Source organism: Martes martes, assembly GCF_963455335.1.
Source record: "Martes martes genome assembly, chromosome: 1".
NCBI lineage: Eukaryota > Metazoa > Chordata > Mammalia > Carnivora > Mustelidae > Martes > Martes martes.
Window position 1 is genome coordinate 146,805,159 of NC_137888.1, and position 27,867 is coordinate 146,833,025.

Genomic DNA, 27,867 nt, shown 5'->3' on the forward strand with positions numbered 1-27,867 from the left:
GCTTAGCAGGGGCTGCGGCTCGGAGTGGGAATGGGACTAGCCAGCAACGGGCATGAGGGAGCTCACACGGGGAGGGCATACACATGTTCTACAGCTGGACTATGGTGATGGCTGTACTCCTCTGAGAATTTCCTCAAAAGCATCACACTGTCCATTTAAAGTTTTATGGTATGTAAGTTATTCCTCAATATTCTAAGTTACCAAACAGGCAACCACATATACAGGAACTACACAGACTCTGTTCCAACCACTGCCCTGTTACGTGGCAGTATAAAAGCCTTCTTTCACAGCCTCGATCCCTGACCGAGCCTTCCCCAGACCACACAGCAGTTCCTCAGTCCAAAACCCGCCGTGCTCAAAAGCACACAAATGTACTCATCCACCCCACAGAGACGATCTACGACTTTCACTTGGATAACTTGCACGACTGTCATGAAAATGTGCTCAGGTGACAGATCTGTAAGGAAACCAAGAGCCACCTCGGTCCAGTTGTGGATAAGAGGGACTCTGGATGCCCTTCGCCGGCGTCCACTCTCCTCCCAAGTTACAGCCGCATCCCTGGCGCAGCTGTTGTCCTTCCCCTATCTTCAAATTCATTCAGACTTGGCCCAACAGCCCAAGTGGATTAACTACCAGACCCATAAGACACACATTATTTGGCTTAAACAAGCAAACACACAAAGTAACTATTCTGATGTAGCCCTTGAAGTAGGTATAGGAATAGGGTGAGGACCCACCAAAAACAGCCACGGCCAAGGCCATAAAGAACATAATTCTTTTTTTTTTTTTAAGATTTTATTTATTTGATACAGAGAGAGAGAGGTCACAAGTAGGCAGAGAGGCAGGCAGAGAGAGAGAGGAAGCAGGCTCCCCGCTGAGCAGAGAGCCTGATTCGGGGTTCAATCCCAAGACCCTGGGATCATGATCTGAGCCGAAGGCAGAGGCTTTAACCCACTGAGCCACGCAGGCACCCCAAGAATGTAATTCTTTAAAAAAAAAAAAATTATTTATTTATTTCATAGAGACAGCACAGCAGGGGAAGTAGCAGGCAGAGAGAAAGGGAGAAGCAGGCTCCCCGCTAAGCAGGGACCCTGACTTGGGGCTCCATTCCAGGACCCTAGGATCCTGACCTGAGCCGAAGGCACACACTTAATGACTCAGCCACCTGGCGCCCCAATGAATGTAATTCTTACAAATGGCCCACGTCCCCTCCCACCTGGGCTATGGACGTCACAGGAAGGCAGTGGAGCCTTCTTTGGGGACCAACACATAACTGATACTCAAAAAAAGGAAGATTTTGGGTCATGTCTAACCAATACCCCAGAGAGGGATGAAAACATTAAAGCCTCAGGGTATATCTGGTCACCCCAAGAAAAGCAAAGGTCCCAGAGTATCGCCTCCCCTTCTCTCCCACGTCCCTGGGGCTGGGGGTGGGGCAAATAAGCCACTTGGAAAACGGCAGTCTCAAGTCCAATGGGACACAAAGGGATGAGGAAGGAAGCTGCTAAGAAAGAAGCAGCGTTCAAAGGAAAGGCATCAACTTATAAGCAGCCGTGGTCTCAGGCCAGAAGCAAATGGGTTGACCGAGGCCACCGCTCCTCTCCGTGCAAAGTGCTGGTTTGTCACCGCAGCCCCAGGAGCTGGGCTCTGGGACGGTGTGGTGGCAGAGGCCGGCCGCTACAACAGCAGTCTGTCCAGCCACCACCAGTGACTGCGTGTGCACTGTGGGTGGGGGAGGGGCAGCACTGCCAAGAGCTCATACGAGACAATACAGTCTGGTTACATTTCACTGCTCATCACCACCACTCACTACAATGCCAGTGTGACTGTTTTACTTAGTACTTTCCCTTCCAAGATGGGCCGAGAGCAGAGCATGGCAGCAAACTCCTGAAGACGCGGGGAAGGAGAAACGAAACACCTACTGAGTATATACAATATGTCACCTGCTACCCTGGGTATCTCACAACGGACTGGACTATTTCACTTAAAACCCAGCACAGCTCCACGACGTACAAATGATCCCCATTTAACACACCAGGCAAGGAGGGAGGGCAAGTGGTTTGTCCACGGACATAAGCATGGACTCCTTGATGCCATAACCATCCACCCCACCCTGGGCTGGAACACTCAGTTGATCTCTGGTGTCCTTCCACCATCAGGATGGTGGTGGCTCACCACTTGCTGGCACTCTGCCAAGTGCTGGACGGCTATCGCCTCTTTCAGTGTTTACATTCATCCCAGGACAGAAGTATTAACTGCTGTCCACCCTTTAGAGATGGAGAAACGCCCCCGGGTCACAGTGCTATCATGGGAGGGCCTGATTGCCGTGACCCCTCCCCCCATGATGGCGAGTTTAACCACGGTCTGCTGAGTAAATGCATGAACCTCAAGCAGGTAAGGAACTTGCATAAACAAGCACGACAGAGAGGACCCAGCAGGAAGTGCCATGAGAGGTGCTGTTGGAAGCTCAGATACAAGAAGACTGGGGATGGCAAGGGGTTGGGGACAGGGGCCAGAAGTGGGCAGAGCCGCAAAGGGACCCCAAAAGAACACAGGCCCTAGGCGAGCCTTGTCCTCAACTGGCCCTGGGTTAATGCTGGTCCCTGCACCCCAGTCAGAGGACCACCCAAGCAACTGACATCACTGGAGGCCTGCATGGGGTGGCCATGGATACCACTAACCAAACCCCAGGCTGGAGGCCAAGGTCATGAACACCACAAGCAAACAGTGCTGAGCCAGTACTGATAAGCGGGGTCAGCTCCTTCCTCCTGCGTGACCTACAGCAGAGAGTCCTACACAGCTTGCTCACATGCTGCCGGCCATCCTGTGTCAACACAGACACCACGGCAGGACCCTGATGGTGCCTGCTCTGGGGCAGACATCACAAACACCTCCCATCCAGCACCTTCCACGCAGCTGGCGATTTCCCTCTCAAACTGGAGGAATGTGCTGTTGGCACTGACTCTCAGCCTGCGCCTTGGAACCAGCTGGAGAACAGGCACAGCCCAGCAGGGTGCCACCATGCACAGAGTCCCCTGGCCGGAGGCTCTCCATCAAGCTCTTGCTAGGTTCCCACTGCCAACTAGTGTTTTCTCCAACTCTACTTTTCCAGATGACCATTTCTGGTTAGTGCTCAACACCTGAAAACTGCCCTTTGTGCAAAACACGGATGGGGCCACTTCCGTCCTGGCCATCAGCGGGGTCAAGCCTGGCTGGACTTCACTCCAGTAGCACTTCACCAGAACCCCAGCACTCCTAGAACGTCACTCCAGCAGCACTGAGCCCTGCCCCCGACCCCTGCCCACTCTCAGCCCGAGCAGAGGGGACTGTGGCAAACAAGCAGAGGCCTCCTTCCAGAACACCATGGCAGCCCTGTTTGGGTCAATGCCGTTTCTGCGCTGTTCAAGTCCTCAGTGGCCAGAAGACACAGAACCCAGCCCTGGTCCAGCAGGCCCCAGGACTCAGGCTCCTCTGTAGCCCGTGGGCTCAGAAAACCAAAACCTGCTATGAGGGCACCATGTAAACCCCAGAGAATTCCATATGCTCTTTTCCAATCCTGCCACCTGCCAGGGACCGGGTGAGGAACTTTGCAGTTGGGTAACAGCCTCAAGGAATGTCCAGATGAGAAAAAAAGTTACGAAATCGGGATTCCTTAGGCACTCCCTTGAGAAAGTGGTAGGAATCTGCCACACAGCAAACCACAAGGAAATGACCACAAAACTTCGCTCTTCACCAGTGTTTTCCTGGTGCCAGCGCCAGCACCCTGCTCGGCACGGAGAGGGGGGCACGACCTAGAACTTCACTCCAGCAGCACTGAGGCCTGCCCCCTGCCCACTCTCAGCCCGAGCAGAGGGGACTGCGGCAAACAAGGAGAGGCCTCCTTCCAGAACACCACACACCCCAAACCTGCTTCGGGTCAATGCCGTTTCTGCGCTATTCAAGTCCTCAGTGGCCGGAAGACAGAACCCAGACATCTCCCGGGAGGAGAGCGAGCACCAAGCTGCCCCTCACAGCTGCCTGTGAAGAAGAGCAAGCTGCTTCTCCTGGGAGCAGCCGCCTCATGGGTTAGCACCACTACATGAAGAGAGGCCAGGAAGGGCCTTCGACTCCATTAGCTTTGCGCCTGGGTGTGGTGGAAGGCAGACCCCAGGCAGGAGGACGGTGGGGGAACCCAGGTCGGGGACAGTCCAGCTCAGCCTCTGTTGCGCTGACAGCAAATGGGAGGAGCATTTATTTCAAAGGCTGTTTTGAAGGTTAAAGGATGACATTGGAAAGTGCCTATCACCCCCACGAGGTGACCGAAGAGAATAAATGTGCCCCAGACCCACAGCTATCAGAGCAACCCAACACTTCTTTTCGGTCAGTTAACAGGGAAGAAAACCACCTAAACCAGCTCAGAATCCAGGGAACAGTCCTGTCCACATCCTGCACATAATTTCATGACCCAAGAGCACTTCTCTTCCACACACAGGACTTGCTTCCCATCTTGTCTTGCTTTCAAGACACAGGCAGTATGAAAGCGCTGGAGAAAAGCAAGAGCCTGTCCAGCGAGTGGCTTGCTCCGGGACACAGGACTGGCCCCAGAAACCAAACCTGTCAAACCAAACCGCCGTCTTCTGATCCATACCCCAGACTTCCTGCAGCCGGGAGCCAGTCTCATGAATTTCATTTTACAAAGAAAAGGAAGCACACTGGCAATAAAGTGTCTTTCTTTGGAGCTCACTGTCCTGAAATTATTGTTAACACTTCACCCCTCCAGGACATTTGAGCATTTTATTGGAGAAAGGAAGGCAATGGAATGGGAAGGAATAAAAGAGAATTTAAGTCTATGAGAGGCAAATTAAGTCTACGAGATGGCAAATACAGAGCAGTGGCCCCCCTCGAATGTGATCTTCAAGTAGGGGACCTGTGTTGGGGGATGCCAAAAAAAGATGTGACCACCTTCAGGTGACCTGTGAGCCGGACCTGGGCACTCAGAGGCTCCCCGTCCCCTCCCTATCCTTGGAATGTGGGTTCTGCTGGCCTTTCCTGCTCCCAGAGGCCACTCCAAGGTCAAAGCCTTGAGATGGTAAGGTAGTGTTGAGAACACCTGCACGGTATACGTGACTAAACCCAGTTAAAGCTCCTCTATAAACTTCTAAGGTTTGGCAGGCAGGTGTGGGGACCCACTGTCTTCCAGCTGCCCAAGGCAAGCCTCCTACGAAGTTCTCTTTGCTTGTAAAACCTGCCACCTACCAATCTGGAGTGGCCTGCCTCCTCCTTCATCTCTCGCTACCCACGGGGAATGGGGGCGGGTTTCAGATTACACCCAGGAAGCTCTGGAAAGGGTTGCGAACCAACACCCATGGTTATCTATGAAACGTGGCCCAGCACAGGACAATGTACGTCGGAATCAGCCAGAGGGCATGTTAAAACCCAGTCTGCAGGGCCCCACCCCAGGGTGTCTGGCTCAGCAGGTCCCCACATTCTGGGGCAGGGTCCGAGAATGTGCATTTCTAACACAATCCTGGGTGATGCTGATGCTACCAGGCGGGAACGCACTTTTGAGAACTGCTAGCACAATTGTTTAAGAGCAGAGGGCCCCTGAGCCGTTCTACACAGGTTGAAATCACTTACTAGCTCCATGACTCTGGACAAGGTCAGATAAGTTTCCTCTCATAAACCTGTGAAATAGAAATGGTAACAGCACTTCATCGCATATGGTTGCTTTAAGGATTAAATGCACAGACCTACAGAAAATACTTAGAAAGGTGCCCGGCCCGTGCAGTAAATACAAGACAAACACTGGGTCTCATCACCATCATCTGGCTCAGAGTTTTTGCCTTAAGGTTAAAAATACAGATATAGGAAACATTTTCAATACAACGTTTTTTCTTCTCTTGCTTAGACTATAAGGCACTGCTCCAGAACCTGGAATAGTCTTTAATTTAGAATCGTATGGTTCAATGAGTGGTTTCTAAAATCATCCTACTCTGCTTTACAGCGACCGCTCATCCCACACTTTCATCCACATGGGAAGCCTTGGAAGATCTTGTTAAAAAGTGGGTTGTGACTGTGAGTCTGGGGCCCAAGAATGTGCATTTCTAACCAGGTCCCAGGTGATGTGGGCACACGGACTGCAGGCTACAGTTCCACAGCTGTAAGGGACAGCAGCTGATCCAGGTAAACCTACAAGAACACATGGATGCCTTTCTCCTGAGTATTTCAGGAACCTGACTTATGTGCAGTCCCCATCGGCCAGACACTTCTCCATCCACCTCCATTATCTCCTCTGTGAAAGGGCCAGGCAGGACACCTAGCCTTAGCACAGAGTCCCCTGGCTCTCTCCTGGCTGTCCCCTTTCCCTGCTTTCTCCAAAGTAATGCTTTTAACTGTCCAGCAGGGGAAATGTTAGTATCTTCAGGACAGAAACCTCAAAAGAGAAACTTTTGCTATATGGACAATTATAAATAATTTCTAAAGTAAAGTTTTGTTGAGACGTGAAAAGAGATCATCACAGAGCAGAATTTTAAAAAGGTATTCACACTGATTTTACTCAAGACCTAAGGAACAGACATGCAGTCACCATTGAAACATCCAGCTGCACCCCAAAAATCCCTTTCTCTGGGATTTCTCTGGGTTGTGGGCGAAAGCCAAAGAAGGCCAACTAGGAAACTCACACCAAGCCTTTGGGCCTATCCTTAATTTAACACTCTCCTGCTTGTCCAAAAGCAGCATCTCTCTGATAGAGCCCAAAGGTGGGTTCCCAAGGTGACTTCAACATCAGCCCTTGTACTTTTCTATCTGGAATAATCCCAGGGGCATGTGGGTGGCTCATCGAGTTAAGCATCCGACTCTTGATCTCAGCTCAGGCCTTGACCTCAGGGTTTTAAGTTCAGACTCCACGGTGAGCTCCACGCTGGGCATGGAGCCTTTAACCACTCTGGGGCGCCTGGGTGGCTCAGTTGGTTAAGGACAGACTCTTGATTTCAGCTCAGGTTATTGTCTCAGGGTAATGGCTCCCCACTCAGCAGGGAGTCCGCTTGAGATTCTTTCTGCCCCTAACTACCCACCTCCACCACCCCTCACTCTCCACCACCACTCACTCTCTCTCTCAAATAAATAATTCTTTGAAAGAAAGAAAGAGAAGAAAAGAAAGAAAGAATCCTAAGTTGTTTTTTTTTTTAAAGTCCCTATTTCAAATTGGTGGTTAATGATCTTTGAAGAATAATGCTAGCACACTACAGGAAACATACTGAGGGTTGCTGGAGGGGAGGTTGGCAAGGGGGATGGGATAACTGGGTGACGGGCATTAAGGAGGGCACTTAATGGAAGGAGCACTGGGTGCTGTATGCAATTTGATGAATCACTGAATTCTACCCCTGAAACTAACAATACACTGTACCTTAATTAACTGAATTTAAGTGTAAAAAATAATAATAAGTAAAAATAACACCGGCACAAAAACATACTTTATTTAATAATGACTCAGTCTCTTGCCCATTAATTTACCAAAATCCAATCAGCCACAAGAAAATGACTAAACCTCTTAAAAAAGAGTACTGGGATGCCACTAAGGGAAAAACAACCAACCAGACAACTACTGATACTTGCAATAACATGTATGAATTGGTTAAGCAACAGAAGCCAGACAAACTAACTCCCAATACTGATTCCATCTACACAGATCAAGAACAAAGGAGCAAACAGAGCAAAGATGACAGAAGCCAGGACAGTGGCCTCCCTCCTGGGGTGCGAGGGGCCTCCTCAGGGTGCTGGACGTGCTGCGTGTGGTTTTACACAGAGGTCGTTACAAGCCACTCACCATGTAAGATCTGTATACTGGAAGTTACACCTCAATAGGAAAACAGAAGAGTGCTGTGAGATGAGTGAAACAGCCAGTGAGACACTAACAGGGAAAGGGTCAGATTGGAACAAAGTATAGAATTTACCCTCTTCCAAGAGGTCCAGGCTTTCATGCTGTTCACGGGAGGTTTTCTTCTCTTCATCCTGGTAGTCATACTCAAAGTACTCTTCTTCCCTTCCCACGTCTCTCAGGGACATTGCTGAAGTCACCCCAAAGCCCAAACATTGCCCTAATGGGCGGTTCTTGGGGTAGCACCCAGCCGTCTACCCAGAGGAGCCATTGGAGCCTGGACCCCTGGGGCACATGCTGGGCCCTGGACGGGGCAGAGGACATTCCCTGGCTGAGCTGGAGTGGAGGGTGTGCACAGGGAATTGGCCCAGCGTCACCTAGGACAGACCCGGAAGGGGGTGGCTCCCAGGAGCTGGGAGGAGGGACAGTGTGGGGCGGGGCAGGGCAGAAGCACCTGCCAGAATGGGAATGCCCTGCCTGCCCCAGGTGACCCTGCCAGGTGCTGTCATCTCAGAGGGGAGGCCGGCAGGCAGGTGCAGGACTTTAGGTTAAGCTCTCCACCTCCAGATCCTTTTCCCCACTCTTACTCCCCCGGGGAAGCAATGAGGAATGGTAGCTCCCTGAAGTTTCATAGCAACTGCACCCGACAATACTAAACAAGCCTGAAGCAGGTACACCTGTCTAAAGGTAGGACTCCAGCAGGGGAGCTGCCCTGATGAGTAACTGCCTAATGCCCTCAGATGAGAGAATTTTGGTGGGCGTGCTCCGGAAGCGGAAACCAACCTGCCTTTTTTTTTTTTTTAAGATTTTATTTATTTGTTTGAGGGACAGCAGGAACAGGAGAGAGGGAGAAGCAGACTCCCCACTAAGCAGGGAGCCCGATTCGGGGCTGGACCCTAGGACCCTGAGATCATGACCTGAACCAAGGGCAGACCCTTAACTGACCAACCCACCCAGGCACCCCCGAGCCCATTGTGACTTTGGCAAACAGCCTGACATACTGCTGAATAGAGAAGGGAGTGATCACTCTGATTTCTAGCAGAAGGAAAAAGAGACATGGCAGTCACCATTACCGGTTTTAAGCTTCATTCAGTCTTTCTTCGGTAATAATACATGGCCTTTGCTGTTTTTAAATCCGCATTTTATAACCTTTACTGTCATGCTAAATCTGTGTATTCACAGTCAGATTTACAAATTCTAATTGCTAGGATAAAGGGGGATGGGAAAAGTATCTAAAACCGAATAATTTACAATGTCGCCTGGAAGAAGAATCCGTGGTTTAATTGTGTGTCTCAGTACCAATTCCTCAGCACTGTCTGATTCTGCCTTTGACAGTGGAAGTGGCAGGTTCTTCCATCAAACCCACCGGAAGGTGGCCCCAAGCACTGGCAGCTAAGGACTGCAGCACATTCTGCAATTTCCGTGCCTCAGCCAACTCCCAGCTACACTGTGGCGGGTGTCTCTGCTCCTAAAAGCAACAGCAGGAGACCTAAGCCAGCTGTCTGCCGATTCACCTCCCCCAGGTAACCGCGAGGGCGGCTAGCAGAGCCCGGGCCAGGCCATCACGCAGAATTCCCTGCCCAGGGGCGGGTGCCTGGTCTCATTTGGCTTTGGATCCGCAGGGCTGAAGATCCCGTTTTGGCAGCTAAAGAGGTCTGCTACGTTGAATTGCTACCTCCACAAAAATGAATATAAGACCATATGAGTGCCTCAAATAGCAAACCAGAATGCAAGGAAAATGCTATTTAAAAATAAAACCCGAGAGACATATGCATTGTCTGGTTAATATTTTGGAACCTGGAAATGATTACTACATTGTACAACATTAAAGAGGTACTCTTTATGAAAAGGAGGCTTAGCAGAAATTCAGTGGCAAGGGGTTTAAAATCACATTTCGAAAATCTGCATAAGCTTTAAATACAATGTTTAGGAGGACACACACGGGGGGGGTGCTATTTAATCTCAATAAATGGCATCAAATTGGGCTTAATTCAATTCGAATGACAGTGAGTCTGAAGCCCTGTCGAGGGAGGGAGAAAGGGAAGGAGGATCTCCACCTTGCGCATTATTCATTCAGCAAATATCAGACTGACTGTAAGATGTGTAGGATACTGTACTGGGCCACGGTGTGTACAAATGACAACAAAAGCTGATCTCATGTGTTTGAAAATACTCTCAGTGATGACTCATCACCAAGTTGTTTCTAACTCAGCCTTTAACTCAAATCTAGGCTATCTTTAACAAAAGATGTCCAAGTCTATATATATTACATAATAAACACTGAGGACACAGCATTTTGAACACAAAACCAGACTCTTCGTGGCACCCCGTATTTCTGGGTTTAGTCCTTCAGGATATTCCCTGCCTCGCGCCACAAATCTCTCCTCCCCCTCCTCCCTCCCTCCCCCCACCAGGGATGTCAAGGAGTTCTCAAACCTGAACCACACCTGCATACACTTCAAGATTAAAGGCAGAGATGGACCAAAGAACTTCTTCTCTGACAGAGTAATTTCTTCAAAAACCCAAACAAGAAAGCCCAGCAATCCCTGTGCCAAGGGGGAGATCCTGGACCTCCACATGGAGCTCGGCCCCAGGAGGAGTCAAGTAGCAAGGGTGTGTGCATCCAGGAGGCAAGGACCTGACACTGGGGCCCCGGGGAAGAGAGACAGGACTGAGCTCCGGACGGTGGCCGGGAACACTGGACAGGAAGGTAGAGGGCTTCCTTCTGGGAGTGTCTCTCTCCGGATCCACTTAACATACCATCAGAGACATCACTGTCCCAAAGCTCTACCATGCACTGTCCCAAGAGAGGCCACAAGCCACTGGGGCCATTTACGTTCAAATTTAAATTGATTAAAATTAAATAAAATCCAAAATCCAAGTCATGCTAGCCACATTTCCAGTACTCCAGAGCCACAGGTGGCTAGCCTACCATCCCGGAAGACACGCACAGAATGTTTCCACTGTCACAAGTCCCACTGGACAGCTTCCTTCCAGAGGGTGCCCCTTCCTTTCAAGATGTGAGCTGTACACTTTCTGACCTCCACGGTCTGTGCCTCCCCAACAGCCCCCTGCCTGCCTTGACCCCACTGCACCCCCCTGCCACGAGTGTCCTTCTGTCCTCTACTCCCATACCATCCACCATACAGACTTCTCTCAGTGCTCCAAGCACCCCACCTCCACTTCTTGGTCCGTTGGAGCAGAGCCCCCATTATTGAGGGTCATGGTCCAAGGACCTCGCTATGCCATTAAAAAAAAATAAGTAACAGAAACATCATGCTCAAAACCTGGGCTCTGGGCTTGCATGGACATCTGAGAGAGGACATTACCACTACTTTCCCAAAGCTAGTAATAAGATCGGACGGTTACTTTATGCATTTGTACTTAATTTTTTTTTTTTTTAACTCACTTTTACAGCCATTCAGAAGGGTACTGTGTCTGGAAAGGGAAAAACCATCACCCACTCCCAAAGGTGCATCCCACAATAAGCAAGAGATGAACGCATGGGGGCCTATTTGCATTGACACAAAGCTCAGGAACTTTAGAAAATCATCTCGAAACCAAGGAACAGCTTTTTAATAAATGCTTACAATACCTCTAACAAAACTTTACTCCCAAACTAGCCACCACCCCCGACCACCCAGAGCCCCCATGACGGCCTCCATGTATCATCACCAACTTTTCACTATGGAGTAAGAAGCCCAAGGAACAATGTCTTTAGTCGTCCACTGGAGCTTCCCTGTGATAAGACGGCATGAACGAAACCATCCCCAACCCCGACACTCACAACTACAATGTCGTACAGCTGGCAATGAGGGTGCACGGGTACAAGAGAGACTAGCAAAAAACAGGTGGTAAAGATACTACACTTTGGGGCGCCTGGGTGGCTCAATCGGTGAAGCATCTGCCTTCTGTTCAGGTCATGATGCCAGAGTCCTGGGATCGAGCCCTGGAGCCCTCATCTGCTCCCTGCTCCGCGGGACATCTGCTTCTCCCTCTGACCGTCCCCCTTCTCACACTGGCTCTCTCTCTTTCAAATAAATAAAATCTTAAAAAAGAAAGAAAGAAAGAAAGATACTATACCCTGTTCAAAATGCCACTCCCCTTCTGAAAGGGATTTTATTTATTTATTTATTTTAGATTTTTTAATTTATTTATTTGACAGAGAGAGAGAGAGATCACAAGTAGAGCAGCAGGTAGAGAGAGAGGGGGAAACAGGCTTCCTGCTGAGCAGAGAGCCCGATGTGGGGCTCGATCCCAGGACCCTGAGATCATGACCTGAGCCAAAGGCAGAGGCTTAACCCACTGAGCCACCCAGGCGCCCCCTGAAAGAGATTTTTAAAAAGAACGTACTAATTAGACTATTTCTGAGAAAATAAAATTAAGCACTGACCTAGCACATCACCGTTTACAGAAGCTTTTTACAGTGGACCCTTGAACAACATGGGTTTGAAGTGGGTGGGTCCACTGATATGTGGATTTTTTTCAATAAATGCAGCACAGTACTGTGAGTATATTTTCTCTTGCTTACGATTTTCTTAATAACGTTTTCTTTTCTCTAGCTTACTTGAGTCTAAGATTACTGCAATAGACAGACATAACATACGTGTATATCATACACATACGTGTGAATTGACTATTTATGTTATTTACAATAGCTAATAGCAGTTAAGTTTTGATGGAGTCAAAAGTTCTACACAGATTTTTTTATTGTATGGGGGGTCAGTACCCCAAACCCCACATTGTTCAAGGCTCAACTGTGGCTCTGGTCAGTGTGGCTGACTCTCTTCACTATGGCTTAACTACTCTTCACTAAGGCTCTGGTCAGTGTGGCTATCCCCACTTTTCAGATGGGGCATCTGAGCTGACAGGGGCTCAGAGAGGTCCCAAGATGTGCCCAAACCACACAGCCATACAGAGTGCTAAACGGGCCTCAGACAGAAAACTCCAGGCCAGTGCACTTTCTGGCAATCTCTGTACTTGTACAGTCATTGCTAATGTACATTAAAGACACACACTTGGGGCGCCTGGGTGGCTCAGTGGGTTAAAGCCTCTCCCCACATCCAGCTCTCTGCTCAGCAGGGATCCTGTTTCCTCCTCTCTCTCTCTCTGCCTGCCTCTCTGCCTAATTGTGATCTCTGTCAAATAAATAAATAAAATCTTTAATACATAAATAAATAAATAAAGACCCACACTTGAACCCGAGCCTTTTTTAAATATTAAAAAGGCCTGTTTTTAAAAACATACTTAAAAAAAAAAAAAAGCAACCAGTATAGCCAAGAAACAACATAGGATTCTGTGACAGATCTAAAGAACTACTTTCCAGACCCTGGAGCCTGGGGCTGGTCTCCACGGACATTGGGACAGTTTCCCAAACACACCCGATGTAAAGAATCACCTAAAGCATGTGCTAAAAATTCAGATTTCTCAGGACCTCTCTGGATCTGGAGTAAATCCGAGAATCTTCTTTCTAAATATGTGGGTGATTTTCAGAATCTGGCAGGCTTTAGATGGGGGACACATCCGTTGTGGCTAGCTGGGGCTGTCTGACACTGCAGTTTAAAACCGTAGGCCCTCGTTTATCTGCGCGAATTCCACGAAGGAGATGCTATACTGTTGAGGGCTGGTTGTTTCGAATCTCTAGAAATGACTTTAAGATGCTGGGCAAACAAACCCTCCAATTTCTTATTATTCTAAGCCCCTACCCCATACCCCTTGTTATGCCCTCTGGGGTCTTACTGGTTTTGGTTAGGGCAGGTGGGGAAGGTGATGTGTGAGATTCCGTAACTGAGGCTGAAACGGGGAAGGATACGGCATTCGACACCAAATAAAGCTCTCCTAAACCTCAGAGGGAAAAGAGAATAGCAGCTATTTTTTTATTCCAATTTTAAAAGAAAGGTACTAACTGTCCTGTGGTCCATACTCCCACCCATATATATATACACATTACTTTCCAGTGCTAACCCTCCAATGCGAATGTGAGTCAGTAACGCTGACATAAATGATGATTTTGCATCTTTCTCAAAACATTTGACTCATCTTTTGTTATTAATATGGAAAGGTCCCTGGAAGTTCCCCTCGTTAATGATTCAAATGCCAAATGATAAGAGAGACAAAGCCGGTGCGGGGTGTCTACTCCTACCTGGCCCCCTCACCGCCCAGTAGGGGAGGACTCGGAGTTGAAAGGACTATTTTGTTTGCAATTTAAAAGATGCATATATAAACAAAGGCAAAATGCATTTCCAGACCAGCTGCCCAGGCCAGGAAAGAACCCAACTAGGGAGAAATGAGTAAAGGAGTTAACTATAAAATTAGCATTTACTTGAAATCCCAATCCCCTGGGTTTCCTAAACTCGATGATTTCTGGGTTTCTGTCCCTTGTATCCCCGTTTTGCTGACTATTTTAAAAATGGGATTACGCAAATGCTGGTTGTCCCAGTAGATTCTGTCCCAATGGCCCTCTCCCCTTTATCCAAACCGGAATGGCGGGTAAAGGCAAGTATTTTGCTCAACACACACTCAGACAGTAACTGCGAGCAACACTGATTTACCCTTGGACAGATGAGTCGCCTCTCCTTCCATTTTCCTTTCAGTTGGAAGAAGAGAGATCTGGCTGCCTCCGGGCCAAAAGACTCCACTGAGAAATGGCTGGGTAAGAAAATCCTTCTGACAGACACCCAGATAAGAGTCAGCCCGCCTCCTCTCAGTCCTCAGACTGACTACCACAAGCGACTGGCTTTATTCCCAAGGACCAGGGTGTAAAGAGAGCTGGACGCTGTAGCAACTGGGTCAAGACAGTATGAAACCTTCCTCCCCCACTTCTAGGAGGGATCCGTGGGAGCCATGGCCACGCCCCAACTCAGCCACAGTGTGGGAAAGGCATTCTGCCAGAACTCACACTCCCCATTCCAGGGATCCACTGAGGTCCATACTCTAAAATAAAGTTAGGGAGAGCTCACTCAGTTGAGTCCCAAATCACCAAGGAAACTCTTAAGAGTTCAGTGACAGTTCTGAAAAGAAGCATCCCTCCCTATCACTGCCTCTTGGAGTGGGGTAACAGGATGGGAACTTGCATCAAGAATAACACATCCAAACTGCAAAAAGGACCCAGTCACCTTTTCCCCAGAAGACTCTCAGAGCTGCCCACCACCACCATTACTCGGGATATTTAAAAACCGCACAGGAACTCCACATGACGCTGTCCTCACCTAATGCTAGGGGACAGTGGGGCTCAACTGGGGAAGTTTCTCAGCGCAGTTACATACCCACCCTCCCTCCCAGAGGAAGCCTCTCCATCCCTCTCCTGTAGCCGTTGGTCAAGGCAGCAATCAGCAGACAGGAGATAATTATGCAGTTCCTCAGCTTACTGACGAGGCCAGTTCCCGGCCTGCCACATCATCCAGGTTCATCCAATGTGGTCATGGTCAGAGCGGTCTGAAACTCCCAATTCAATTAAGAAACAGCTACCTCACCTATTAATGGCTCTTGAGGCGCTGAGAACATGGTACCACTAGGGACCAGACCCTCGGACTGTACATATTAACTGTGTTCTTTTCATGTATGGGGGAAGAGGGGGGCATGCAAAAGACATGTGATTTGACGGTCATTTTGAAGAAGAAATTAAACAAGACAGATCCACTGTGCCCTACACGATTCTGGGACCCAGCACCACAGGAGCCTAAGGGCCCTCTCCTGTGGCCTCCCTGAGAATGCACCTCAGTGCTATTTTCTGGGTACCAGAAAGCTCCTGAGGCCTGTCCGGCCACACAAACTCCACCCAGTCTCCTCTGGAATGTGCCACACCCTCCCTGCACAACCTCGGCCTGTGACGGAAGGAGACAGTCTCTCCAGCCCCTCCCAACGTCTCCCCACCCCCACAGATCGCTGGGATCCCACAAGCAAAATGCATTTGAATTGCCTGCCGGGTGGGAAGCTGCTTCTGCATTTTCTCCAGACTCCCCACGGCCCGCCCCCGGTCAGGGCTCGGTCTGGGCTTGGGAAAGGGAGGACTCTTCCAGGCCTGCTGCCAACAGTCCAGAGAGGCGCCTCCTCAATACACTACTCCCCAGCCCCGCCAACAGCACAAAGGTCACTGAACACACCTCTCCTTGCACGCGCGTGCACACACACATACACACACGTGTGTGCATGCATGCGCACATCAACACCAAACTCACGTCTCACCCCGGAGAGAATTCAATCCAAGAGAAGTACAATGCTCACAAACCAGGCACACACCGTCTGCCCTTCTGAGCAAACACCGACTAAGCGCAGAAGGGTCCCCCTAAGCCCTGCCCACCTGCCATCTCACCCACCCTGCTTTCAAAACCATCAGGGCCATGCACGCCTGCGGTCATGCAGGTTCCGGCACCCCACCACCACCTCCTGCCCGTGTCCCTAGCAAAGGTTTCAGGATCACCACCCCACCCCAGAGGGAGACAATGCTCCTACACATTCCCGCTCTGTTTCGCGGGGGGTCCATAATTACCGTCCGAGCATTCTTCATAATACCAGTCTAGTTCATAATAATCCGCTTCAATAAATTTCTGCATAGTCAGTATTCTCGCAGAAGAAAGAACGGACTTCACAGCACCATCAACATCAAGTAAAACACTGCCATGCCTCCCTGCCCTTCCAGAACACTGGGCAGAAGAGCATCCTAAAACACACCGGGATTAAGCCGTGCATTCTTAATGATAGTCTGCCGCCGAAACAGAAAAAGAGGCCGTGAGAAGCAGAATTCTGGTGGGGCGAGGACAGGAGGGGCAGAAAGAGAAGCAATTTGCAGAGCCCCCCAGCAGCCCTGCTAATAAAGCGGCAGTAGCCAGCAGCCCTGAATGGGAGTATCCGTTATCGCCCTATCCAGACGCGAGGAGGGTGACGTCAGGGACACACACCACCACCCGGAGGTCTCACTCCAGCCTCCCTCCCGCTCTTGCCTCCCGCTCGCTGATCATCTTTCAATCTAACAGTTGCCATAGAAACTGGCCAGCTCTGAAAAATGATGCCAAGATGGAGGAAATGTCTTCCAAGGATGCTGGGAGCAGGGGCGGGGAGGTGCCACACAAGGAGAAAGGGGGGTGCAGGCAGGTGGGAGCCGGGGGCCTTGCCACCATCATCACTTCCAACAAATGTAAAGACAAGAACATCTGCTCAATTCTGGGCCACTACGGAGTCTGCATTTGAAAAAATGCCACGTTCTAAAATCTGTAACCATTACTTTTTGTTTTCCTTGGTCAACCTGATTTAATACATGAAACACCTTTTGTGAACATTTTTGACCACCACCTAAAGGAAAGGTAAATTACTCAGAAAATGGAAATGCTAGGGTACCTGGGTGACTCTGCCTTCGGCTCAGGTCATGGTCTCAGGGTCCTGGGATCGAGTCCTGTGTCAGGCTCTCTGCTCAGCAGGGAGCCTGCTTCCCCCTCTCTCTCTGCCTGCCTCTCTGACTACTTGTGATCTCAAATAAACAAATAAAATCTTAAAAAAAAAAAGAAAGAAAAGAAAAAGAAAATGGAAATGCTTTCACTGAAATGCAGTTCTGCTCCGCTGCTCATGCCTTTGCTCAAACTTCTGGGAAAACAGCTTGCAACATACAAACAGGGGAGAACGCCATCACAAAGGAGCCCAGGCAATGCAACAGACTGTTTCACCGGCACTCACATGTGATCCAAGTACAAACCACAGAAGGCAAGAGCCCACCTGCAAAATGGTGTGGTTGCCTCTAGGGAGGGAGGGAATGGGCTTTTGCAACCGTCCTTATAAATGCATCTGTAATGTGTTATTTCTTAAAGAAAAAAAAATGGAGTCACCATTGATTAGTGTTTGGCATGTTTTAAGTATCTCAATTAAATGAGTAATAGATTGTGGACTTATTATAGGTTAGCTCCATACCTTGAACCAGGGTTTCTCAACCTCAGTGCTACTGATGTTTAAGGTCAGATCAACTGACATTTAAGGTGGGATTACTCTTTGCTGCTGGGGGGCTGTCTGGGCATTGCAGGGTGCTTAGCAGTGCCCCTGGTCTCTACCACTTAGATCCCAGGAGCACTACCCTCTCTCTCTCCTTGACATAAGGACACTGCCAAATGTCCTCTGGGAACAAAAATCTCCCTCAGAAACCAAAGACCGAAAACAGAACTCCCTACCAAACCTCACCAGCCTGCTGGCTGGATACCGTAACCATGTGCTGGCATCATCAGCAGCTGCGTGGGCTCTGATGGGTTTCTCCTCTTTATTTTCTACTCAAGACCATGTAACTTGTGAACGAGTAATACGAGAAGGTCTCTTTTCCACCATGGGGAGAGCATGCTCCTTTCCTTCTACAGTGACCGAGCAGGGACGGTTTCCCTTCATTCTTCCAGTGGCATATGATGCCTCAGTTCACAACCTCGGAAGCATCCCTCTAGGGCGGGGCTTCCGGGAGTTAACGTGCCCATGAAGCACCAGGAGCTGTTGCTGAATTGCAGATCCGGACGCTGCAGGTGTGCAGCAGGCCCAAGACTCTGCATCTCTGATGAGTTCCCACGGGACAGCGATGCTGCTGGTCCACAGGCCACAGTTGCAATGGTGAGGTACGTCAGTAGGACGGATAGATCGGGAAGGGTAACAACATACACAGTGTGTGCGTATTTGTGTGTGTGTACGTGTGTGTATATTTATGTGTCTCTCTGCATTTGAATAAAAAAATTTTAAGAAAAAACTATGTGTAGATATGCACGCACACACACACATATGTTTATATACACGCATACACACACACAATTCCAAACCCCATGTATGGACTCTTGGGCAGAATCTGTACTACGTATAGATCTATCTCAACCTTCCTAAATCATGGGAAGCAAATGCACCTCTAATGCTGTGCTGTGAAGTCCCCAGAGCTGGCTTCCTGTCCCCCGTGCAGGTTCCAGAAGCTTCTCCCAGCTCCAGGTACCCTCTCGGTACTCGAGGGCCCTGTGCTTTTACCAGGCCGTGCTTGCCCACCAGCACAAGATGCTACAAGCAGATCTTCCCACTTGCCAGGTGGCCAACTGAGCCCGTTTGGACTGGACTGCACATTGGGAGAGCACGTCCTGTCCCGTGTGGAAAGCGGGGTTCCTGCCTCTTCAGCAACATCAAATAGCAGAACCTCCTCAACTCTCAGAAGGGGAAGGAAAGCTAAAGGCAGCTGGTGATGAATCTTGGCTCAGGCTGTAAACAGGCTTTTGGGAAAGTTTGGAAGATACACAGTGCCAGGGAATGGCACTGTCTCTGGTCATGCTGTTCCCCAGCTGTCACCTATACCCTGGAGGAACAGTGCCCCTCCCCACCCAATTCCAAATTCTTCCTGGGCAACATAGAAATCAGACCCCATCACCTCCCTCACTCACTTGAATCCCTGCCCTTCTTTCTCCCTGACCCCCGCTTAGGTACACATTTAAGATTTTCTAGGACATCTGCCTATTTAAATTCAGCAGCCAATGATTTTAATTCTGGCTATAGCTGCCCCCATTATCTGAACATATCTCTCCCTCTGGTCCTCTATCATGTCTCTCCCTGGCAAGGACAGCACCTCTCAACAGCCCCACAGCAAACCCCCATGTGAGACATGAGCAGAGGCTGTGCCCCAAGGTTTTCCAAGGTTTTGTTTAAAACCTTAAGTTGGGGGTGCCTGGGTGGCTCGGTCAGTTAAGCATCTGCCTTCAGCTCAGGTCATGATCCCACAGCCAGGGATCAAGCCCCACATCGGGCTCCCTGCTCAACAGAGAGCCTGTTTCCCCTCTGCTTGCGACTCCCCCTACTTGTGCCCTCTCTCTGTCTCTCAAATAAACAAAATCTAAAAAAAAATAAAAATAAAGTTCCTTAAGGTGTTTCTAAAAAGATGATTCTAGGCCTCCGGTCAACAATTAACAGATTCCTCAAATATCAGCATGCTCAACAGGTTCAATCCACTACGTCTGGGGGAAAGGGTCCAATATGAATCTGCAAAATGCAGATGTAATAAACGAACAGGAAATGCAAACTCTGTAAAGCGTCACAGAAAGTCAGATGAGGGGAGAGACAAACAAAGGCATGCACATTTCCCTCCCCATACTATGAATTCTTAAAAATACTTTATCGGTATCATCATAAAGGCAAAAAATGATGGATGGATGGATGGATGGATGGATGAATGGATGGATGGATGGACATACAGACAGATGAGAGACAGACTAACAGTCAGTTTAATTTCATAGTTAAGAGCGTGGGCTTTGGCGTAAGATGGCCTGAGGTTTGGTCCAGGCTCCTCATCCACCATCCCTGTGACCTTCTTAGACACCTGAGCCTTAATTGTTACACGAGGGGATTGTAATACCTGTTTCAGAGACAAGCGAGGTTTTAATTAATTAATTAATGGATGGCGGAACGCTCAGCACAGTGCCTGGGACAAAATGAGTTTGCAATAAATATTACTTTCCGATCATCTTCATCACTCAAATTCTTTAAAAACGTAAGTAAGGCAGTACAGGCAATTAGAAAGACAGTACAATTTTCTAAGCTATAATTAGGGAAATGAGGTAAAACCGTCTTGTCTTGGCTTGTCCCCGCATAATTAATGAAAAGGCACTGAGTTCACAGTAATAGGCCCGAGTGACAGTCGGCGGGGGGCAGGGCAGGGGACGCATTTTTGACATACTCCTGAACACGACTTACACCGTGTGCAAAGACTGCATACCCAATTCACGTCTTACAAAAATGGGAAAGAAAACAGAGTGTGCAGCAACAAGCACAAAGGAAACAGCATCACTTGTGGGTGACTTCCACAGGCTCCAAAGCAAGATTCAGAGTGAACATCTATACCACAACTCCCATTTTATAGGCTCAGAAGGATAAAGCAGTCCATCTGCAGCTCTGGAAATGGTGCTGAGGTTGAGATCTGGCTGTACCTGCCTTCAAATCCACATTCTCCTCCAAGAGTCCCATGGCCCCGAGGGTCCCAGTCTTCCTTCCCTTCCTTCCCCATCTGCCCCCCCACTTCCTGCAGCTGAAAAAGCAAGTTCCTCCACAGCAACCCCCACCCCCACCCCTGGACTGCTCCCATCACTGCCCTACCCTGGGGGAATGAGGATCAGGGACAGGTCCCCGGAGAGCCTCAAAGAAGCCACCTCTCACTCACCCTCATCACCCAATACCATTTAGGGCATGCAGGCTGCACACCAGGCAGCCAGCACTTTCTAGCTCACTCCTTCCTCAGACCCTGCTACCTAATTACCAGTCCCCTCGCTGTGCAGAGGAGGCCAGGGGACCCAGAGAATTTAACTCACTTGTCCAAGATCAGTCAGCAATAAAAGCATGTAGATTTAAACTGGGCATGGTCCACCTCTACAGTCTTCCCACGATAACTAAGAAAACATCTAAGGATTATTTACAAATGAACTGTGAAAGGGGGGGAAAAAGGGAGACAAAGATAAAAACTCAAGTTGGTATTTCACAGCAAAAACAAATTGTGGGGGTACCTGGGTGGCTCAGTGGGTTAAGCGCCCCACTCTTGGATTTGGCTCAGGTTGTGAGATCAAGGCCCTGTAAGGCTCCCCACTCAGCAGGTAGTCTGCTTGAGATTCTCTGCCCCTATCCCTCTGCCCCTCCCACTCATGCTTGCTTTCTCTCTCTCAAATAAATAAATCTTTTTAAAAAATTGTGAAGTCCTTTTTCCTTTTAAGAACAAACTAAAAAATGATCACGAAAGAATTAAATTGAAAATATCAATGGGACTTAGTGATACTAAAAAGAAATACTATTTCCAGATCTGTCAAGAAAGTGGCCCAGCAACGACACTACTGCACCCACAACCAGCAGGTCAACATTCTGATGTCCAGCTTTAGGTGAAATGTCAACAGCGCTCCTTGGAGAGCTGCTCATTCCATGCCTTGGGGCAGGAAAAACCAAGATCCACCTACAAGGCTGGCTCGCAGGAAAGCAAAGATGGCTCCACAAGGTCTTGGGGGTAGAAGTGATAAGGCACAGAAGCCAGCTTAAAAGGATGGTCAAGGGCCAGGCTGTGACAAACTGAACATCAAAAACCGATTACAGTTAATGACATTTAAAGGGAACAAGTCGAGTCTGTAAAGATCGTGGTGATGATCAGGGAATGCCAAGACTAAAAGGGCAACCAAGTGAACGAGGCAACTGATGTATAAAGGAGAGAAGATTATAGGAAGATATTTTTAATCCATCTGAAGAAGTAAGGGGAGGGTGGGCGTGTATGACTGTTCTGTCTCTGCCACTAATATCTTTTATAAAGCATTACATGAACACTTCTCGAAGTAGGGTGGCTGTGAATAAAACAACCGGATATGGAACGAGGAGGCAGGTGGAGAACAGAAACAGAACAGAACGCTGTGGTCACAGGCCACACCCAGGCAAGCAGGAGGGTCCTGTCCTGTGTTGTTGCTTTGGGGAGCACAGAAGCGAATCTAACAGATCCGGTCTGCAGGGAATCTATGGCTGGCTTGCATTTGTGATCAGATTCAAATATTGAAAAGAGTTTCTAAGCTTCTAAGTTTCTAATGATTAGTTCTGTTAGCGTATGAATTAAATACCCACATGCATATGAGTGATTTTCTATATATATATCTGAACATATACATATGTGTGTACCTAATTTTGAACAGTTATTCAATATGCTTAAAAGATGAGTAAACACTAACACTGAACAATTTAAAGCACAAAGAATGCAGTTAGGAGTTTGCCCCAAAGTATCTGATGTCATGGCACACGCCACTTTCCTTCCTCCGTGCCCCTCAGTGATCAGCACGGGCCACGCGCTGCCACTCGCTCAAGCAGGTGGGTAGAAGGATGGCTTCCCTCCTCCTACGAAGCAGAACCACTCGGCGGCCCCAATCCCCTCTGGAACACGATCCCAGTCTCTAGGGCTTTCCTCCCCTCAGGAAACAGCGAGGCTGGCCTTCTATCGCACTCAAAGAGGCCAGAAGCCTAACAACAGAAAAATGGGCTTCCAGAGAGGGCTGCTGGAGCTCGCATGAAACCCAGCCTCACCAGCAGACCTTCCTGCACCTGACGCAGAGAGAATGCTTCTGGGGAGCTCGCCTTCCGATCTTTAAGACATTGCCACTGCCAGTCACTGAGCTCCTGTGGCAGAAGGCAAACAGCTTGCTGTCAGCTACCCCCCTCCCAAACCATCTCCACCTCATTTCAAGCTCAGGAAAAGCAGGCCCCCATGCCACCTCCCAGTTCTCTGGGGCAGAACAGAGCCTGGCTTTCAGAGACACATCCAAAGGCAGGGACATGGCACTCAACAGGCCACTGCAGACCCGATGTGCGGCCCTGCGGTGGAGTTATTAAAATCCGAGAAGGAAATGGAGAAGAAACAGCTCAGATGTGTCCCAGGTTCCCAGTCTGCTTCCTGCAGCCTTGGGGGGGCTGCATGGGGCATTCCACTCCAGGACCCAGCAGGTCACATGGCCGATGCCACAGGCTTCAAAACGCAGCCAGAAGCTCCACCGAACCCCCACTCTGCTCCTGCTGCAACTCGGAGCCCCTCTGGCCTGAGCGCGTCCCCCAGGAGGAGCCGATGGGGGTGTGAGCTGAGCTGTCACGTCAATTTCCCACCTGAGCCCATTCCAACTTTGTCTTGGACGCGCCAGAGGGACGCGGGAAGGCAAACAGTCAATCTGTACAGAACTGCGTGCCAAGCATTTTTGGTCTCAAAAGAAAAGATACTTAAGATTGGAATCTGATTTGGTGAGGGGAAAAAAAAAGGTGGCAGGTGGCAAAAGCCAGAGGAAGCTTAGGGTACACGTGGGTAGACTGCCCCCAGGGATGAGTCCCTGGCCACCCTGCTGACCGGATGCTGCGCCCAGAGCTGCAGGTGCTATCGGGCTCGCCAGCGTGCGGCTGCCCTGCACTGGCCCCGGGATACAGGTCCTCCAGTTCCCGTGGGGCCTGGGCCCACGCCAGGGTGAGAATGGCTATGACCAGGTGCGGCTCACGTGTGCGCAGGGCTCACGCAGCCAGGGCTGCTCTGCTCCCACCTCTGCCCCTGCACACCCCTGGAGAGCTAGAAGCAGCAAAAACAGGCCCAAGGAAGAGTCCACTCGTGCGAGGGGCAAGCAAGAGAGGGGAGCAGGCACAATCCAGGGCTCATCTGGACGCTCACCTGTCAACAACATGGCCCCCGGTCTTGGGATGGCAGAAGGACCCAGCCAAAGCATGGGCGTTTACAGGAGAGAAATTCACAGCAACTATTTATAAATGTATTATAATGTATGCATTTTGGTATCATTTTGGTTTGCAAATGAAAATAAGAAGTTGTTCCTCGCCACGAGATCCCTTTCCCATCCCCGACACATGCTCCACCCCAACCCTGTAATTTGTCTTTCCTCCCCTCACTCGACCCCCCCCCCACCACACATAACACCCGGGGGAGAACAGATCCCCAGGGTCCCACAGGGCACCCTCCCCCATGTTTTCTCATATGTCGCCACCTCCCGGAACTATTAAGCCCCTCCCTTCAGGAAGTCAGCACCGGGTGTTAGCCATCCATGTCATTTGGCATATCCCAGTGCCTCTATTTTGGCCACACGTAGGATTTTAATCAGACTGAAGGCCATCTTGGGAAGGTGGCAAAAACCAAACTCTGTATGCCATATATGGGTTTTTTGGGTTTGTTTTTATTTTAAAAAAGGAGAAAAACTTGAACCTAAAAACATATATCTTTTCATTTTCTCTTCCTGAGGAAGCATTTATTAAACACTTACTTAACACAAACATGAGGCAGACAAGGGCTCTGTCCCCTTGGGATTTACTCAATGAATGCAGAAATTATTTCTAACAGCTTGCAGTCTTTTAGAACATAAGCCTTGCAGAGATCTAAATTTTAATGAGAAAAGTTCTAGGTAATTTAAAATGTGCTTAGAGAATTAGGCCAGTATTTCTATCGTGTTCTGAGAATTCTTTTTTTTTTTTTTAAGATTTTATTTATTTATTTGACAGGCAGAGATCACAAGTAGGCAGAGAGGCAGGCAGAGAGAGAGAGAGGAGGAAGCAGACTCCCCACTGAGCAGAGAGTCCGATGCGGGGCTCGATCCCAGGACCCTGGGATCATGACCTAAGCCGAAGGCAGAGGCTTTAACCCACTGAGCCACCCAGCACTTCTATTTTAAAAGAGCAAAAACAACCTTTTTTTTTTTTTTAACTTATAAAGCTGGTTTTTCTTTTTAACAATTTCTTAAAACTGAAAATTAAAGTCGCGAGTCTCATAACTCCTATTATACAATATAGAAAAAATATTTTAAAAGGAAATACAGTAAGACAAAAACAATAACAGTAATAAAAGAACTTTGTCCTGGGATCCCTTTGACAAAAGAGTAAAAAACTCTCAGTGACATATTTCAGAGAGCCACAGAATGTTTAACGCTGACTAATCTCCAGACAGTAAAATCTGAGTCCCTAAGAGGCTATGAGATTTGCTCAAGGTCACACATGGAGTTGGCGAGAGGGATGAGGGAGGCGAGGCCCTCTAACACAGGGCTGACTACTGGGTCCCTCACGACTGGTCTCTAAGAACTACTCAAGAGGAAAACCTTCACCATATAGGGAGATTACCTAAACCTCAATAGACATCCCCTACCCCCACACAGATTAGCTGCATCTCTCAGTCCTAGCTAAACTTGTACAGACAACATACATTACTGTTCTCTCTCATGAAGCGGTCCTTGGTGAAAAGTTTAAGGTGATCCCTGGATAACACTTTGAAACACACACACACACACACACACACAGACACACTTGAGCACTTCAATCATTTCTTCAGGCCATTATCTATTACTGTCATTTTCCAAACATTAATGCGTAACGACCTGTCCAAGCTAAGGGTCAGATATCTTTCCTCAGGTGTCTTGTAAGAAAACACATAGGATATGTTCAGACTTCTTCAAGACCAAATATGGCGTTTTCAGGCAAAGTGCTTCTGAGTACTACACGGCCTGAAGTCTTGGAAATAAAAAGATTTGGTGAAAGATGAGAAGATCACAAGTCAGGGCTAGGGAGCAGGGAAATGCTGCCCATTTCAAGCACCTCAAAAGTACATAAGACCTTTTCAAACCACAAATAAGGCCTGGGCTGCACTGAGGATATCCTAAGGTAAAAGAAAATGGGCTCGGTCCAGCTGGGCTGAGATCCTGCTTCTCCCCCATCCTGTGCGACCTTGGGCTGGCAATGGAGGGTCCCTCTAACCGTGGCCTCCTCATTTTAAAAATGGGGATAAGCCAGTCTCTACCTCTGAGCACTGCACGGGGACTCATTGCTCAGAATGTAATAAGCACTCAATAGATGTCCTTTTCATCTCTCACTAACCACCATGACGTACAAACCATCCAGCAGAAATTAGAGATGAAACCCGAAAAGAATTCTGTATCCAAAGAATGAGGCATCCACCAATCTCGGAATCTCTGCCTACCATTCTTAGGTTAGAAAAGAAAAATCAGGAAGTTTATGAACTCTTAGCACCTCGTGGAATGATGTTCTACTCATTCACTCACTCAACATTTATTCCTCAGGGCTCCTAATGATCTTATGTCTTCGTATGATCTCATGCTCACCAAGAATGGGCTGCTTTTGTTGCAGTAAGTTAATATCTATTTATTTATTTTAAAAGATTTTTATTTATTTGGCAGAGAGAGGATGAGGAGGGGGAGCACCAGGCAGAGGGAAAGGGAGAAGCAGGCTCCCTGCTGAGCGCATGGGGCTCAATCCCAGAACCCTGGGATCATGACCCAAGCCAAAGGCAGACACTCAAATGACTGAGCCTCCCAGGCGTCCCAGTTAATATTTAATCTAAGAGTAATAGTTCAAAGAATCTTAAATAAGTTCAAAGAAACTTAAAAATTGCCACATTTTCAAGCCAAGTAAATTTCTAGAAATACACCTTAATGAAACCATGAGTTGGGTAGACATCTACGGATGTGGAAGGATGTTTACCGGTGTGTTATCTGAGGAAAATTTAGAAACAGCCCAGATCCTCAATAACCGACCAATAATTAGGTATAAATGATGGGATATTAAGCAATAATGAAAACTGTGCTTTTCAAGAATTTTAATGCCACAGGGAAATGGTCAACATATGCAATTAAGTAAAAAAGCATTACATCCCCAGATACGTAATATATTTGTTGGAGGAAAAAAAAAACCACTAAAAATATCTCACAAAAATGAGAAATGGTTGCTAAGTTAGTCATCTTTTTGTCCTAAGTCTTGCTAAATTACCTACAATCAGCAAATTTTTATGACCGAAGGATATACTATTTTTAAAACCTCACTCCCTTTAAGGACCATTGACATTCACTAAATGGCCAGGTACTAAGGGCAGAGTGATGACAAGCATCCCTGCTTCCTCCACCTGAAAAATCAGAAATGGACACTATGTCCCAACAGAGTCACAGAACCTTTTTTTTTTTTTAACTTAAAAAAAAAAAAAAAAAAGAAAGAAAACCGAGGTCCACAGAGGTTCCACGACTTGCTCGTGGAGATGACAGTAACGCTCACTCAGGACCAGGACCAGAAGGTGCCCCTGAGGACAGAAAGGATGGGATGTGGCACAGGCAGCGGCCAGGTGCCTGGGACCTCCATGCACGTCAGGTAGCTATAAGAAGACCGGTGTGAAGATGACAAACCCGTGCTCAATTTACAGGAGACTCTGGCAATGCATCCTGTCAGTGGAGAGGGACATGCAGAAGCCATCTGCAGAGAGGCACGGCTAAAGAAAAGGTGGGGGGGGGGGCGCGCTGGAGAACCCCAGACAGGAGACTGGTAAGCACCTATCATGAAGCAGAGGAAGGAGAAAAGAAATTTACCAAAAAGGAACAGGAACAAGTCAGACCAGAGAGGACTGGTCTGAGGAGAGGCAGAACTACAACACTGCCAAGGCCAAGTCACTTGCACAGAGAGCTGCTACAGCCCTCTCTAGTCCCAGGCACTCCTGCCGGACCCAGAGTCCCAACAAGGAGTCGAGGCCCCTGGAGGGCAGGCTG

At 48.6% G+C, this 27,867-nt stretch overlaps 1 protein-coding gene across 2 annotated transcripts in view; it reads right to left on the reverse strand.

Moving 5' to 3' along the window:
• The window catches only part of TRAK1 (trafficking kinesin protein 1), a gene marked incomplete at its 5' end in the record, with an annotated part of 118,935 nt that overhangs the window by 51,712 nt on the left and 39,356 nt on the right, over positions 1–27,867 (reverse strand). The window contains one exon of one of the 2 annotated variants that reach the window (XM_080817904.1): positions 7,932–8,043. The exons of the other annotated variant lie outside the window; for it this stretch is intronic. Coding sequence (XP_080674030.1) covers positions 7,932–8,043 — 112 coding nt within the window. Of the gene's footprint in view, positions 1–7,931; positions 8,044–27,867 lie in introns of those variants that run through there. 2 annotated transcript variants of the gene reach the window in all.